Source organism: Hypanus sabinus, chromosome 9 (genome assembly GCF_030144855.1).
Source record: "Hypanus sabinus isolate sHypSab1 chromosome 9, sHypSab1.hap1, whole genome shotgun sequence".
Classification (NCBI taxonomy): Eukaryota; Metazoa; Chordata; class Chondrichthyes; order Myliobatiformes; family Dasyatidae; genus Hypanus; species Hypanus sabinus.
Genome location: NC_082714.1, coordinates 76,810,866 through 76,826,397, shown reverse-complemented (window position 1 = coordinate 76,826,397; position 15,532 = coordinate 76,810,866). Strand labels below are relative to the sequence as shown.

At 43.9% G+C, this 15,532-nt stretch overlaps 1 protein-coding gene across 1 annotated transcript in view; it reads right to left on the bottom strand.

The window, feature by feature from the left end:
• The window catches only part of iqgap3 (IQ motif containing GTPase activating protein 3), a 227,309-nt gene that overhangs the window by 62,791 nt on the left and 148,986 nt on the right, over positions 1–15,532 (bottom strand). The window contains exons 24-25 of the mRNA XM_059979942.1: positions 14,554–14,706; positions 13,464–13,627 (exon numbers count right to left, since the gene is read on the bottom strand). Coding sequence (XP_059835925.1) covers positions 13,464–13,627; positions 14,554–14,706 — 317 coding nt within the window. The remainder of the gene's footprint in view (positions 1–13,463; positions 13,628–14,553; positions 14,707–15,532) is intronic.

Here is a 15,532-nt window from a genome sequence, read left to right as displayed (position 1 = left end):
TGATGGGGGTCATAATGATGGACACCATCTTTCTGGGGCATCGACATTTGAAGACGTTCTCAATGCTAGGGAGGTTAGTTCCCATGATGGGAGCAGCTTTTTCTGATCCTGTGCAATGTCCCCTCCATACCAGACTGCGATGCAACCAGTTGGAATGCTCTCTACAGTACACGTGTAGGAATTTGTGAGAGCCTTTGTTGACATACCAGTTCTCCTCAAACTCCTAATGAAATATAGCTACTATCATGCCTTCTTTGTAATTGCATCATATGTTGGGCCCAGGATAGATCCTCAAACTACTCACCCTTTCCACTTCTGATCACTCGATTAGGACTGGTGTGTGTTCCTATGACCCTTCCTTCCCAAAGTCTACGATCAATTCCTTGGTCTTACTTATGTTGAGTGCAAAGCTGTTACCGCAACACCATTCAACCAGCTGATCTATCTTGCTCCTGCCGGCCTCCTCAGCATCATCTGAAATTCTGCCAACGATTAATGTGTCATCGGCGAATTTATAGATGGCACTTGAGCTGTGCTTAACCACACAGAGTAGATCAGTGGGCTAAGCACGCATCCTTGAGGTGTGCCAGTGTTGATAGTCAGCTTCTGGTTGCTATAACATAGTCAGGATGTGATCAAGTTAGAGAGGGTACAGGACAGATCTGCACAGTTGTTATCTGGATTGGAGGGCTTGAGTTATGAGAGAGTGGGTATGTTATCTCTGGAGTGAAGAAGGCTATGGGGTTGCCTTAAGGGTTTAGAAAATCATTAGGGGTATAGATAAGGTATACAGTCAGAGTGTTACCAACTCACACAACCCCAACCAATTAGGGGAGTCTAAAACTAGAAAACGTTATGGCACCACAGTGGTGGTGATACTACAACAGCTTGGGGTGTCGGAATTTGGAGTTCGATTCTGGGTGTCCTCTGCAAGGCGTTTGCATGTCCTCCCTGTGATACCTGGGTTTCCTCTTGGTATTCCAGTTTTATCCCACAGTCCAAAGATGTACCAGTTAGTAGGTCAATTGGTCATTGTAATTTGTTCTGTGATTAGGCTAGGGTTAAATAGGTGGGTTGCTGGGTGGTGCAGCTTGTTGGGCTGGAAGGGCCTGTTTCACACTGTATCTCTAAAATAAAAATAAAGAGAAAGAGAAAACACTTATAAGAGGATCCAAAGGGCAAGCTTGCACACGGAGAGTGGTGGATATATGAAACTGACTGCCAGAGCAAGTGATGGAGGCGGGTACAATTATAACATTTAAAAGACACGGACAGATTCATGAATAGGAAAGGTTTAGAGGACTATGGGCCATGTGGGGCTAGTTCATGTCAGTACCTTGATTGGCATTGGCTAAAGGGCCTGATTCTCTGTTGCATGGCTCCAAGACAAATGAAAACAGAGAATTAAGGAAACAGCAGGCAGCTGGATATCAGAAATAAAAACAAATGTCTGAAACGCTCAGTGGCTCACACACACAGAAAAACATAATCGGATTCTCAATACCATGTGGAATCAATTGTTTTCAGATATGCTTTTTGTTCTACCCATCCCTCCCCCATCTTCCCAGAAACTGAAAACTATCAAAGAGCACTGAGAATCCTTGAGTGGAAACCTGAAAAGCTGAACATCTGGCTCATCAGGTGCTTCCCACACTGCCATCCCATTCACAGACCTCATTCCCATGCTCCCTTTAAACTTGTCTGGTGGTGCAGACAGATACAATAGAGGCACTTAACAGGCTCATAGTCAGGTACATGATGGCGCAGAAAACGGAGAGATATGGACTGTGCAGGCCAAATGGATTAATGTAATTACATGTTATTACCTTAATTAGTTTGGCACAACTTTGTGGGCTGAAGGGCCCGTCTCAGTGATGTGCTATTGAATTGAATTGAATTTTGGTTTATTGTCATTTAGAAACCACAACTGCAATGCAGTTAAAAATGAAACAACATACCTCCAGAATTATATCACAAAAGCACATGACAAAACAGACTACACCAGAAAATCCACATAACGTTTGGCAATCCCCAATCCAGAGTCTGGAGAGGCTGCTGCATATTAATATCACGCTACCACTTTACCGCGTTCCCCGGAAAGGAGCTCAAAACCCACCAGACAAAACAAGACTACCCAGGCGCACCAAGTCAGGAGACCAACTCTACCACCCTACAAACCAAAAACTAAAGCTACAGGACCTACAAAATCACATAGTTAGAACAGTGCAAACAATACCATAATTGATAAAAAAAAAACAGACCATGGGCACAGTAAAAATAGTCTAAAGATGTTAAAAGACTATAAGTTCGAAAGAAACCACCACACAGTTTCCACAAGTCCTCAGGGTCCCGATAGACTCGTTATCCCACGCAGGCAGCAGAAGGGAATACCCCTGCTATGGACTTCCACAGCGCTGCCTGACTCAGCCTCGCAGATGCAGCACACAGTGAAAGTGCTGCTGGACCCAGCCTTGCAGATGCTTTTGATCAGATTAGGATTGTGCACTGCACCCTGCTTGACAAATAACAGATATCAACTCCGGAGAGGCCGCTGCAAACTGCGTCACGCCACCATCTTGAAGATGATAACTCCAGGTTCCAGGTTCTATTAAGAATATCTATGGTCAGAGTTGGGAGTTCAACTCTGGTGCTGTCTGTAAGGAGTTTGCACGTTCTCCCCGTGACCATGTGGGTTTCCTCCGGGTGCTCTGGTTTCCCTCCACAGTCCAAAGATGTACCGGTTAGTAGGTCATTGTAAATTGTCCTCCAATTAAGTTAACGTTAAATAGATGGGTTGCTGGCCAGTGCAGCTCATAGTCTGTTCCGCACTATATCTCTACATGAAATTAAATAATAACAAATTATTTAAGAGAGTGTGCAGGGGTATTAAAAGCTCTGTTCTGATGCATCATGGGTTGGTACGGCAACAGTTCTATCTGCGTCCATGAGAAACTGTATGGTCATAGCACAGCACAGTACAGAAACCGGCCTCCCCTCAATGGACCGATTAAGTTAGCTGCTTTACTGAGGAAACAAGAAGTATAAACAAAGACCTCACCCAGCCTTGACATTCTCTTTTTTTTCCAACCTCCCAAAGGACAGAATATACAAAAGCCTGAAAGTACGTACCACCAGGCTCAAAAACAGCTGATACAAAACATTTGAATGGTGCCCTAGTACAATAAGATGGAGCCTTGACCTTAGGATCTACCTCATTACGGCCCTTGCACCTGCACTGCACTCTCTGTAATTGTAACACTTCATTCAGCACTCCATTATTGTTTTTCCCTTGTACTCCCAATGTACTGATGTGGTGAAAACATCTGTATGGATGGCATGCAAAAGAAAATTTTTACTGTGATAAACCCATTTAATAGACATAATATCTAACAGTCCAGAAATTCCATGAGTGTAGCATCAGGAAGTGTTGAGATTTTTTTTTTACTTAACTAATTTTCTCTTCTTTCCCAGTTTGAACAAAGGCCTTGAACCCAAAACATTAACACTCTCTTCACAGATGCTGCTTGATGTGCTGAGTGGTTACAGCATTTCCTGCCATTAGTAAATGAGAACTGCATTTGCCAGGCTCATTTCCTCAGCTTCCTGTGTTCAACACCCACCAGTTTGCATTTCACTCAATGCACAAAGACAGTGAGATATCCTGGATCTCTTCTGAGGAGTGGAATCACTGAGGTACACAAGGAGATACGGAGATACTTAGCCAGGTGACAAAGCTTGAGGTGGGTGGGAGCAACAGGGCTGTCGTTTTGCTTATTGTTGTGTTCTGTGTTGCTCTTACCAAGCATTGTGGGCATATCATGTTGGCACTGGAATGTGTGGCAACACTTGCAGGCTGCCACTAACCACACCCTCAGGTGCATTTGTTGTTAACGCAAATGACATATTCCACTGTGTTTCGATGTTCAAGTGATAAATAAACATGAATATCTCACTCAGAGGTAATAAACAACCTTGTCCTCGACACCATTCACACTCAGCCATCTCTGGAATCAGTAAGCAATGCAGCTTACAGCTCATGTGCTTAAATTTTACTTGAGAGAAGACGTTCAAAGAGAAACAAATCTTCCATCCTTCTCTAATTTAGTTCGGATGGCACCACACTGGGCTATTTGGCGAAGACCCGTTTGTATTGCACATCTGACAAAACACACATAGCATGGGGCTCTCATTGCAACACGATATAATATTAAAATCCAAATGCAACCTAAAGAAAATTGACATGCTAATAAAACAGTGTTCACCACAGCACCAAACCATACAGGCCAGAAAGCCCTTCAGTACAATTTAGTAATCAATGTGGATTACAAAGCTGTTGTGTACAACCCTCACAGACCAATCATAGCCATTATGGAGGCACAGAGCACAGGAAAGTCATAAATAAGGAAGATGAAATATGAAGATAGGCTGGCTAAAAATACTAAAGAGGATACCAAAGCTTTCTTCAGATACATAAAGCGTAAAAAGAGAGGCAAGAATAGAAAATGGACCGCTGGAAAATGATGCTGCAGGGGTAGTAATGGGGACAAGGAAATTATGTACAAACCGAATAAATATTTTGCATCAGTCTTCACTGTGGAAGACACTAGAAACAGAAGTGTGCAAAATTGCCATTTTAGGGAGAAGGTTCTTAGGAAACTGACAGGTCTGAAGTTAGGCAAGTCACCTGGACCAGATGGTGAACACTCCAGGGTTCTGAAAGAGGTGGCTGAAGAAACTGTGGAAGCATTAATAACGATCTTGCAAGAATCACTAGATATTGGAATGGTTCCAGAGGAATGGAAAATTGCAAATGTCACTCCACTTGTCAAGAAGGGAGAGAGGCAGAAGAAAGTAAATTATAGGGCGGCTAGTCTGACCTCAGTGGTTGGGAAGATGTTGGAGTTGATTATTAAGAATGTGGTTATGGAGTACTTGCAGGCACATGATAAAACCATAACCATGCCGTAGTCAACATGGTTTCCTTAAGGGAATATCTTGTCTGACAAATCCGTTGGAATTATTTTAAGAAATAACAAGTAGTATTGACATAGGAGAATTGGTTGATGTTGTGTACATGGATTTTCAGGTCTTTGACAAGGTGCCACACATAAGTTAAGTGCCCATGATGTTACAGGAAAAATACAAGTATGAATAGAACATTGGATGATTGGCAGGAAGAAAAGACTGGAAAAAAGGGAGCCTTTTCTTGTTGACTGCCGGTTACTAGTGGAATTCCACTAGGGTCTGTGTTGGGACTTCTTCTTTTGATGTTATCTGTCAATGATTTGGACATCAGAAGTTATTGCTTTGTGGCCAAGTTTGAGGACATTACTAAAAAGGGCAGGTAGTTTTGAGGAAGTAGAAAGGGTATAGAAGGACTTAAGATAACTTAAGAGAATGGGCAAAGAAGTGGCAGATGGAATACAGTGTCGGGAAGTGTATGGTCATGCAATTTGGTAGAAGAAGTAAAAGGGTAAATTATTTTCTGAATAAAGAGAAAATTCAAACATCTAAGGTATAAAGGGACTAAGAGACTTGGGAGTTCTTGTGTAAGATACCCAAAAGGCTAATTTGCAGGTTGAGTCAGTGGTGAGGAAGGAAAGTGTGAGGATTCATTTCGAGAGGATTAGAAGATAAAAGCAAGGATGTAATTCTGAGGCTTTATAAAACACTGGTGAAGCACTTGGACTATTGTGTGCAGTTTTGGGCCCCTTAACAAAGAAAGGATGTGCTGACATTGGAGAGGGTTCAAAAACAATTTACAAAAATAATTCCGGGATTGAATGGCTTGTCATATGAGGACAGTTTGATAGCTATGGGCCTCTATTTACTGGAATTCAGAAGAATGAAAGGTGACCGCATTGAGGCCTATTGAATGCTGAAAGGCTTCAATAGAGTGGATGTGGAGGGGGAGTCTAAGACCAGAGGACACAGCCTCAGAATAGAGGGGCATCCTTTCAGAACAGAGATGAGGAGAAATTTCTTTAGCCTGAGAGTGGTGAATCTGTGTAATTTGTTACCACAGGTGGCTTTGGAGGACAACTAATTGGGTATATGTAAGGTGGAGGTTAATAGGTTCGTGATTAGTCAGGTCATGAAGGGATACTGGGAGATGGCAGGAAATTGGGTCTGAAAGAGAAAATAAAATCAGCCATGATGAAATTGTGGAGCAGACTCAATCGGCCAGATGGCCTAATTCTGCTCCTGAATCTTATGCTGTAAAACAGGTCCTTTGGCCCATCACCACTGTGCTGACTATCAACAAAATGTCAAAGGTTACATTAAGGAGGCAGAACAATGGGTTGAGAGGGATAATAAATCAGCCATGATGGAATGGTGGAGCAGACTTGATGGACTGACTGGCCTAATTCTGTTCCTATGCCATATGGTCTAACCACCCATTTACACCCAACCTCATTTTATTCTCTCCACATTCCTGTCAACTCCCACCAGATTCTACCCTCATCCACACACAGGCAACAATTAACTTGCACATCTTTCTGATGTGGGTGGAAACCAAAGGACCTGGAAGAATCCCAGACAGTTATGGGGAGAATGTGTGCACTCCACATGGACAGCATCTGAGGTCAGGAGAGAATCTTGTGTCACTGAAACTGTGTAGTGGTGGTTCTACTAAATGTACTGATTGAGGGGAAATGAGGATCTGGGGTAACATGCAATGCCTTTACAGTGAAACGGTCCATGCCTGGATACTTTGAATGAGTTCACTTCAGCAAGACGTCACAAAAATCCACTTAAACATCTTAGTCTGTAACCCTTAAAGTCCCAAAAATTAATCAACATCCTGACTCTGACAACTGCTTAAGGGTGATAATTTCCACCGTCCTTTGTGTCAGGAAGTGCTAACTGGCCTAGTTCTAATCTTATGTAACGCACTGGTAAAGGCTTTACTGCTAATGTTGTGGGGTATTTCATGTAAAGGTATTTCTGTAAAAGCAGTGTTTGGGCTACTGTGGGAGATGAGGGATGCTTAAGAACGTGGGCAATCCAATGAGGAGAGTGGAACAGGGAGAAGGTAGGGGGAGCGGTTTTGTGACCGACACCGGTGATGGTCTTTGTTCAGGCAGAGATGAAGAGTGAGGACATTGGAGAGAACCAGACATAGGATTCAATCCAGTGGGGAAACGCAATTTGATGGAGCCCAGGCATAGAAGTCTGTGGAGGATAAACATAGCTTTTGGAAGATTTGAGCTCCAACCTGGCACATCTGATTGATTAATTATAATGAGCCCTTTTTGTATTTTTCTTTCTTGCTTTTCTGTATTAACTCTTCGGTTAAGTTAATGTTCACAAACGTACTTTATAATTGTATGCAGTGTGCAATCTGTTATTTTATGCTGACTGGTTATTGCAGGGCAGTAAATCACACAGGATTCTCACAAATGGGGCGAACATCCCAATTTCATGGATTTAGGCCTTAGATGTATAAAGTCAGAGAAAGGTGGGTTATCTAGTGGCTGTTAGCGAGGGACTAACCAGCTGCATTTCAAGAAACACCCAGAAAAAGGAGATTTCATGTGGGGGTATCATCCTTGATTGACTTCATTGAATGCTGTGATTGCCTCAAAAATAATTGATTAAGTGGGTTTGTGGTTAAGCTCGTGTTAAACTGTTGCCCAGGAAAGTGGTTTTGAATGCCACAAGGGTTAAGTGTTGGTGTAATTCTAAGAGATTATCTCTAGCTAATGTTTATGTTCTAAGCAGGGTGATTGTCCACAGCCCAGATAAATTGTAACTTAGGGTTTTAAGCACTGTTAAATCATTAGGGAAAGTTACAATCATGAAGTGGCAATTTGACTAAACGGAAGGGAAAAATATAGTGCTAGCTCAGACTAGTGGTGACGTAATAAGAGTGGATCTGCCTGGTACCATTAGGGTCCAGGGAGAGACAGGGCCATGGGCTGTCCATACTTTCCAAGGAAAAGGCAATATAGGTGAGAGCACTAAATTGGAAGCAAGAGTTTCCTGTAGCTGAGGGCAGAGGCTTTCTTGTTTCTGCAGAGGTAAGGGATAGAGTGGTCTGATGTGGAGGGTCTAAAGTGTCCTCCAGCAAGAGGTGAAAATCCTGAGTAGGTACCTGCCCTTACGTCCCTGGAGGATAAATGTCAAAGTGCACTGGCAGAGAGTCAAACTTATTGTAGGCTGAGAATGTTCTCGGGAGTGAAGCCCACGCACAAGAGGGAGGAGCAGATCTCTCAGATGCTGGATGAGTGGCAGTGATCTGATAAGGTAAGAAGACTACCAGTCCAGCTGCTGAATTTGTGAGGTCCTTAAAGTCAGAATACCCCTTAGCTACTTCCACAACCTACATGCAAGCACTCGAAAACAACTTTGGCACAACAGGAAGCCCAATGGAGCTTAGGGTTGAGGAGCATGTTTCAAAGGGCTGCTATTGAACGGGGTCCCTGGAAAAAGGAAGTGGCTGGTATTGCCTGTTACAACTGTGGTGAGGAGGGACACTTCAGGTGGGAGTGTGAAGGATGGGAAAACCATCGGAGAGTGAGCCCACAGTTACTTAAGCAGACAGGGAAGTTGGGAATATTTGGACAGACCCAGTGAGGGAAAAGCCTGGTGTCTCAGGGAGAATACATTCCAAGCAATGCATCAAGGAGGACACTAAAGTGAAAAACACTATTCCTGAAGGCTAAGTGGAGCCGAGCTGCAGTGTATCCCTACGGATCAAAGATAGTTATGCTAGAACCATACTTGACACTGGTTCTCGGATTACTCTGCTGTACAGATCTTTCTACAACCGGTATTTGACACATTTACCAATGATGCCACTCAGTGTGCTAGAGCTTTGTAGTACTCTTGACTACCCATATGTTGTTTACTGGTTGTTGAAGCTGGTGTTTTAGGAGGCAGATATGGGAATAGCTGAAGTCCTTGATACTTTAGTGTTGGTTTGCCCAGACCCAGTCGAGAAGGGTGAAGCTTCAACTCTAGTGCGAACAATACTCCTATTGTGAGGAAGCTAGTGGGAGCCTGCAAGGATAAAGTTGGAGAGTGTTTTCCAAAAACCTTGTCCATTCACTTAGTATTTAGAGCTGCTTTTGAGGAAGTGCATGCCTTTCCTAGGCTGGATGATGAGCACAAATGAGGAACTGTGTGGTACACCCAGTTCAAACCAGTCATGTTATGGCCTGGGGAAGTAGCTAGGGTGAAGGGAAACCCCAAATTTCCCGGAAAGCCTGAGGCCGAGGCCGTCTTGGTGGATGCTCCAGAAGACCATAAGAGGAGTCAGGGTTACCTGTTGGGGTACTGGTGTGGCCTGAACAGCAGAAGCCCTCAGTTGTACAGGTGAACAGGATGACAGTGATTGTCAGCAACACCTCAGAGAGGGAGGTCACTCTCAGGCGGGGAATGCCGATGGCACACCTTTTTCTGGTGACTGCAATGTCTAGTTTTCTGGTGAGACAAGCAGGAGAGACACCATCTCCTGGAAAGGGAAAATTCACAGGCAAGTCATTCAATTTTGGTGACTTCCTGGTACCTGGAGGTTGGAAGAGGAGATTGATAGTGTTGAAGTTTGAAGGTGCCTTTTCTACTGACGAGTTTGATGTGGGTTGTTCCCATCCAAGTGACAGGGAACATCCTTTTCAGAGAAAGGTCTTGGCGACTAGCATCGGTGAGGTGGAGGATGTTTGGCAACATCTCTGGAAGCTGAAGGAAGTTGGGATTACCACTGAGTCCAGGAGTCCCTATGCATCCCCCATAGTGGTGGCAAGGAAGAAGAATGGGAAGGAACAAATATGTGTTGACTATTGGATTCTGAACCAACATAAATTGCCCAACCAGTATACTGTTCCACAGATTGAGGGCACACTGGCATACTGAGTGGAGTGATGTGTTTCAAAGTACTGGAGAGTGGGTATTATCAGATACCCATTAATGTGGCTGACAAGGAGAAGACAACATTCAACGTCCACTTGGATTCTTTCAGTTTGAAAGGATGCCCCAGGAATATCAGGAGCTCCAGCTACTTTCCAGCGTGTTATGGAAAAAAACTATTGGGGATATGAACTTGCTTGAGCTGCTGGTGTATCTGGATGTACATTATGAGACATAATGTTTGGGACAACCCTGGAAGAGCACAAGGCAAGGCTACTGAAGGTGTTAGGCTGCCTGAAAGCTGAAGAGTTAAAACCGTCACTGGACAAGTGCCAGTTCTTCAAGAGGTCTGTCACTTATGTTGGCACATAGCCTCATGGAATGGAGTAGTTATGGATTTGTCAAAGATAGAGACGGTGGCCAGGGCCCAAGAATGTGAGTGCTCTACACTCATTCCTTGGATCCTGTGCGTACTAATGGAGGCTCCTGAAGGGCGACTCTAAAGTGATTCACCCTTTGAATCAGCTTCTGTGCAGTTACCATCCCTTGGGAAGAATGGAAGGAGGGTGAACAGAGAAGATGGTGAAGATTATTTTAGTCCTTTGGCGCAAGATGGGATGAAAAACATGAAGAGGCTTTTCAGTTGCTGAAGGAGTAGCTGACGAAAGCGCCTGTGTTGGCGCTTGATTGGGCACACCATTGCATACAGCCGCCTGCTGAGAGAGCTTAGTAGCATGTCTAGCAGCACGCTCTATATCAGGATCAAGCATATAGTTGAAATCTGTCACTTTTGTCAGACGGAGACCATCAAGCTCCAAGAGAAACTACCCCACACATGAATTGGAGTTTCTGGCATTGAAATGGGCTGTGGCGGATAAATTAAGAGGTGAGAATGGACAACAATCCATTGACTTATACCCTGACCTCGGCAAAATTAGATGCACAGGCCATCGTTGGTTGGCGGCATTGTCTGCCTATGATTTCAGTCTGAAGTACCAGCCGGAGAGCAGGAACGTGATATGGATGCTTTGTCCTGGTGGGAGCACGAAGGGCTGGAAATGAACGGAGAGCACCCTACCCTGAAGTTAAAGCAATTTGCCTTTTTTCTATCACAGAGAAGTCAGAGGCAAGGCAAGGGTAGGATTGAGCAGTGGATCATTTGGGAGCTTCTGGTTGCGCCATTCCACAGGTTTACTGCAACCTGGCTGCTCTGAATACAAAGAATTGAGTCCAGGGGAAGTGGCTGCCACTCAGTGAGATAACCTTTGTATAGGTACCGTTTCGTCAGCTGTTACGGAAGGGGATATGGCCCAAGGCGAAAGGATGAAAGACCCTGCTGTATCTCTACTGCTGAGAGAATGGAACAAACCGGAATCGAGGAACCAGATTCTATACCAGGTCACGTTACCTCCAGACAGACCTCGGTGCTCCCAATTGGTTCTGCCCGAGAAGTATCAGAGGATTGTGTTGAACTCAGTTTGATGATGATTCAGGTCATTTAGGGTTTGACAAGATCTAATGATTGGTCAGAGATCTGGTCTACTGGCCCTGAATGAAGCCAAAGGTCATAAAGTACTGCAAATCATGCATTCAATGTATTTGGATGAAGACGTTGCCTACAAGGGCCACTCCTTTATACCATTTGCAGAGTGCAGGGCCACTTGATCAGACATGTATGGATTTCCTGTCCACAGAGCACGATTCCAGCAACACGGCAAAAGCCTTGGTTATTACAGACTACTACTGCACCAGATATGCTCAACCTTGCCGACAAAGGATCAGAGGGTGTTCACCATGGCCAAAGTATTATGGGAGAAGTATTTCACTCGTTATGGCCTTCCCCAACAGATACATAGCGATCAGGCAAGGGATTTTGAGAGGAGGTTCATTCATGAGTTACTAAGCATGCTTGGAGTTGAGAAGTCGAGGACTATGTCTTGTCACCCTCAGGGTGATCCCCAGCCCGAGAGGTTCAACCAGACATTGCTAGACATACTCGGAACCATGGAGATCAGTAAGAAGAACAAACAGGAGTCAGCATATTGGGCACCTGGTGCAGTGCTACAAACGTACACAGAATGAAGCTACAGGATACTCGCCATATTCTTTGATGTTTGGATACGAAGCAAGGTTGCCTATTGACCTTTGTTTTGGGACTGGTGGGGAAGATTTGCCACAGAAGACCTATCTGAAGTACGTGTCTGACATGAGGAGGATCTAGCAAAAGGCTTATGAACTAGCAGAGGTCTCCACTACCAAGCAGAATCGAGGACATATGATCAAAAGATGAAAAATTCTCCCAACTGATACCCAGTGTTCTCATAAAGAATTTGGGGCTACCAGAGAAGCACAAGTTGGCTGAGCGTGGGTGGCTATGTCTTACACAGTGGAGAGTCAAGTTTTCCATGTGAAACCAGAGGATGGGAATGGACCTGTCAAGATTCTCCATCGGAACCACCTACCCCTGGGAGAAGAGATATGTGGACAATGAAGATAGACTGAGCTCTAAAGTAACTGAAATGAAGCTGAGCCCAACTAAATGAAGGGGTCTTGAGTTGCCAGAGGGCACAAGTAATGGACGGGGAGAGGTCTCTTCATGTAGACATGAAAGATCCCATAGAATGTCTGAAATTGAAGAAGTAGATTATGGAGATAAGGGGGTCTCAAGAATCTTGAAACCTTCAAACAGGCTGGCCTATGTCACAACGGGGCAACGGAGCGCTGCACCTATTCCACTAGTGAGATACGTCACTACCATTTACAAATGGATTGGAGGTTCTGACATCATAAAATTTCTTTGAAAACTGTTATCAAGGAAGAAAGGATGATTTATTTCAAGTCATGAGGACATGACTATTTTGGTGGGGGTGGGGTGTGTAGAAGCAGTGTTTGGGTTACTGTGGGAAATAACGGATGCTTAGGAATGTGGATCATCCAATCAGGAGGGTGGAACAAAAAGAAGGTTCTGGAGAAGGCTGGGGGAACAGTTTTGTGACTGACACTGGTGGTGGGACTTGTTCTTTGTTTGGTGGGAAATGGAGAAAAAAAAGATGCTGAAGAGAATCGGTCGTAGAATTCAAAGTGGTAGGAAAACACGATTCAATGGAGCCCAAGTGTGGAGGTCTGCCAAGGATCGGTGAATATGGCTTTTGGAAGATTTGAGCTCCAACCTGTGCACATTTGACTGATTAATTAGAATGGGGCCTTTTGTTTTTTTTTCTCTTTTCTTTACTAGCTCTTTGGGCAAGTTAATATTCACAAACATACTTCTTTATAATTGCACACAGTGTACGACCTCTTATTTTATGCTGACAAACCAGGGCTTGGGTGGGTGTGATATCCCAATCTCACAGATTTGGTAGAACCAAAGTTGTATACACCTTAAACTTACAAAGACAGAGAAAGGTAAGTTTATCACTACGGAATCCAGTAGCTGTTAGTGAAGGGCTAACCAACCACATTGCTCAGAAAGGGAGGTTTAATTTAAAACAATGTCTCCACCTGACTTTGCATCTCCTTATCTATCACCCCCAAATCAGAGTTTATCCAGTTGTTTAGTTATCTTAAAATACGTCAAATAGACCTCTTTGGTGGGCATCGCAAGCACATACCTAACCTCCTCTTGAAGGGCTGTGGTGAACAGACGCAATAGCAGGTAGCCCTCCCTCTCATTGGATGCGTAGTTGTAGAGTGAAAAGATCACAGACTCCATGAACTTGGTTGATCTGTTCTGAGGCATCTGGAAGATCAGCTTAGCCAGGTAGACCGGTTTCGTCTGACATATGAGAAACAGAAGCAGACTGGAAGTGAGAACTTAACAGGTTAGGCAGCATCTATGAAGAGGAATAAACAGTCAACGTTTCAGGCAGAAACCTTCATCAGGAAAGGAAGGGGAAGAAGCCACAATAAGGAGCTAAGGTGAGGGGAAGGAGTACTAAGCTAGCAGGTGATAGATGAAACCAGGTGAGGGGGAAAATTGTGGGTGAGGGAAGGGAAATGAAATGAGAAGCTGGAAAGGTGGGCGAGGGAGGGAGAATGGAATAAGAAGCTGGGAGGTGATAGGTAGAAGAGTCCAAGGACTGAAGAAGGAAACTGATAGGAGTGAACATTGGACCATGGGTGAAAGGGCAGGAGGAGTGTTAGGAAAAGATTTGGAAGGTAAAAATGATTAGAATTCAATACATCAACAAACCTGAGTCATCATATATCTATCTTCTATTTTCTCCCTCATATTTAACCCTCTGACAACTAAATATTCGTTGAATATTATGTATTGAAGTCGATGCTTTTATTCTCACCAATTACTTATTGAAATGCTTAGATACAGCAACATAGTTGAGAGGGATTTGCAGAGAAATCAGGTGGGAGTGGGGAGTGAAACGTCATCAAGAAGGATAGATTCGTGATGTATATTGAAAGGTTCAATAAACACTTTTCAAAACCAAAGAGGGAACTGAAAGGCTGAAAGAGCAGTTGCTTGAGGAGGATTGTATTGTATGGCTTTGATGCCTAAGAGATGCATCTTAAACCTCTCAAATAGTCTACTGTTTAACAGCAGGGTGAAAGATACAGGAATGACTGACCGATTAATCCTGGGTTAAGCGACTAATGTCACAGGACTTACTTAACCTGCTCTCACCCAATACTGGAGGGATAAGCAAAAGACAGCAGAGGAGGACATCTTGGCCGTTTGAACATTACCTGCAGGAGGTAGAAGAGATGTTGGTAGGCCTCCAGTTTCTCCCGCTTCTCTCTGCTGAGGGCCTTTATCCCCTTTTGTTTGTCGATCACCATCAGGTCTGACAGCTGTCCCTTGTTCTTCTTAGTCAGTTTCTTGCAGTGGGAAACCACTTCCTACAAATCAAGACCGAAGTCCATCATACCTCTACCTTGGGATATACTACAGGAGCCAATGAAGATTCTGAACTTGCCCAGTGAAATCACTTGCCTCACACACATCACAGTATGAGTGCAGAAATGCAATGACATTTCTGACCAGGATTTATTGTCAAATTGGTTCCTATATTTCCAGCATCAGAATCAATGACATTACGCTGGAAAATTTGTTATTTTGCAGCAGCACAATGCAATAAAAAACTATACGTTACAATAAACAATACATTAAAAAACCTAAAGTAATGCAAAACAGAGGAGGAGTGAGGTGTTGTTCACGGGTTCATGGACTGTCAGAAATCTGATGACAGAGGGATAGTGAGGTGTTGTTCATGGACTGTCAGAAATCTGATGAGAGAGGGATAGTGAAGTGTTGTTCATGCACTGTCAGAAATCTGATGACAGAGGGATAGTGAAGTGTTGTTCATGGACTGTCAGAAATCTGATGACAGAGGGATAGTGAGGTGGTGTTCATGGGTTCATGGACTGTCAGAAATCTGATGCCAGAGGGATAGTGAGGTGTTGTTCATGGACTGTCAGAAATCCGATAACAGAGGGTTAGTGAGGTGTTGTTCATGGACTGTCAGAAATCTGATGCCAGAGGGATAGTGAGGTGCTGTTCATGGGTTCATGGACTGTTAGAAATCTGATGACAGAGAGATAGTGAGGTGTTGTTCATGGACTGTCAGAAATCTGATGACAGAGGGATAGTGAGGTGTTGTTCATGGACTGTCAGAAATCTGATGACAGAGGGATAGTGAGGTGTTGTTCATGGGTTCATGGACTG